Source organism: Oxyura jamaicensis, assembly GCF_011077185.1.
Source record: "Oxyura jamaicensis isolate SHBP4307 breed ruddy duck chromosome 30 unlocalized genomic scaffold, BPBGC_Ojam_1.0 oxy30_random_OJ67509, whole genome shotgun sequence".
In the NCBI taxonomy this organism is placed as follows: Eukaryota; Metazoa; Chordata; class Aves; order Anseriformes; family Anatidae; genus Oxyura; species Oxyura jamaicensis.
The window spans coordinates 1-1,727 of record NW_023304908.1 but is presented as its reverse complement, the minus strand read 5'-3'; the positions used below and the strand labels follow the sequence as shown (position 1 = coordinate 1,727).

General features: G+C 71.3%; 1 protein-coding gene across 1 annotated transcript; it reads left to right on the top strand.

Moving 5' to 3' along the window:
• Positions 1-51: 51 nt before the first annotated feature.
• Positions 52-1,386, top strand: LOC118158524 (ELAV-like protein 3; the record flags this gene model as incomplete). Its single annotated transcript, XM_035313194.1, has 3 exons — positions 52-406; positions 999-1,102; positions 1,182-1,386. Coding segments are annotated over 3 exons (645 nt in total), but the record flags the coding sequence as incomplete, so codon positions are not given.
• Between the last annotated feature and the right edge of the window lie 341 nt (positions 1,387-1,727).

The window sequence follows — 1,727 nt, the reverse complement described above, 5'->3', positions numbered from 1 at the left end:
GGGGGGGGGCAGCCCCCGGCATCCCCATGCCCCCACGCCCCGTGTCGCCCTCTCGATGTCCCCGCGTCCCGGTGGTGGCAGTGGTGGCAGCGCGGTGACGCCGGTGGCGGCGGTGGCGTCCCGGTGACGCCCGTCCCCGTCCCCGGACAGATCCTGAGCACGGTGGAGGCGCAGGCGCCCAGCACCGCGGGGCCCTCGGGCTGCGGCCCCGTTCCCGTGGCCTTGCCGGTGGCGGCGGCGGCGCTGCCCAACGGGGTCCCCGGGGGCCCCCCCGCAGCCGACGACAGCAAAACCAACCTGATCGTCAACTACCTGCCCCAGAGCATGAGCCAGGACGAGCTGCGCAGCCTCTTCGGCAGCCTCGGGGACATCGAGTCCTGCAAGCTCGTCCGCGACAAGGTCACCGGTACGGCCGCGGGGACGGGGCGCGGGACACCGGGGGGACTGGGAGCGGGACGGGGTGGACGTCCCCGGGGCCCTCGGTGGGGACGGGAACGTGGACGGGGTCACGGGGATGGCTTCAAGGCCCTCTTTGGTGGGGTGATGGGACGCGGGATGGGGTGGACGTCCCCAGGGACCTCGATGGGGACCAGGACACGTGGATGGGGTCATGGGGACAGCACCGGGACCCGCCTTGTTGGGGCGATGTGGCACAGGATGGGGTGGACGTCCCCGGGGACATCAATGGGGATGGGAACGTGGATGGGGTTGTGGGGACGGCATTGGGACCCTCCTTGTGGGGGTGACAGGGCGTGGGATGGGGCGGACGTCCCCGGGGACCTCAGTGAGGGATGGGAACATGGATGGGGTCGTGGGGACAGGGACCTTGATGGGGACCGAGACGCTTGGATGGGGTCATGGGGACAGCATTGGGACCCTCTTCATTGGGTTGCGTCCTGCTGGCGACGCAGGGGCTGGGGGACACGGACGGGGACGTCCCCGGTGCCGGTGAGTGCCGGGGGTGCCCCCCCTTGGTCGCTGACCCCCCCGCCCCCCAGGGCAGAGCCTGGGGTACGGTTTTGTCAACTACGTGGAGGCCGGCGACGCCGACAAGGCCATCAGCACCCTCAACGGCCTCAAGCTGCAGACCAAGACCATCAAGGTGCTGGGGGGGCCCGCGGGGTGCGGGTGCGTTGGTGGGGGGGGGTCCCCAGGTCCCTGGGGGCTGATGCCCGCCCTAGGTGTCCTACGCGCGGCCCAGCTCGGCGTCGATCCGCGACGCCAACCTCTACGTGAGCGGCCTCCCCAGGGCCATGGGGCAGAAGGAGCTGGAGCAGCTCTTCGCGCAGTTCGGCCGCATCATCACCTCCCGCATCCTCGTCGACCAGGTCACCGGTGCGCCCGCACGCACGGGGCCAGCGCTGTAGGAGCTGGGTGGGGACCCTGTGGGAGGGGGGGCCCCCAAAGCCCCGGGTCCCCATGGGGTGAGCGTCCCAGACACCTGGGTCTCCGTGGGGTGGGGTCCCCCGATACCCGTGTCCCCAAACCCCTGGGTCTCGATCGGGGTGGGGGGGCCCCCAAACGCGAGGGTCTCCATGGGGTGGGGTCCCCGAACACCTGTGTCCCCAAACGCCTGGGTCACCGTGGGGGGTGGGGGGGACAAACCCCTGGGTCCCCATGGGTGAGGGTCCCAAACCCCCGTGTCCTCATGAGGTGGGGTCCCCAAACCCCTGGGTCCCCATGGGGTGGGGGGGTCCCCAAACCCTTGAGTCCCAAACCCCTGGTTC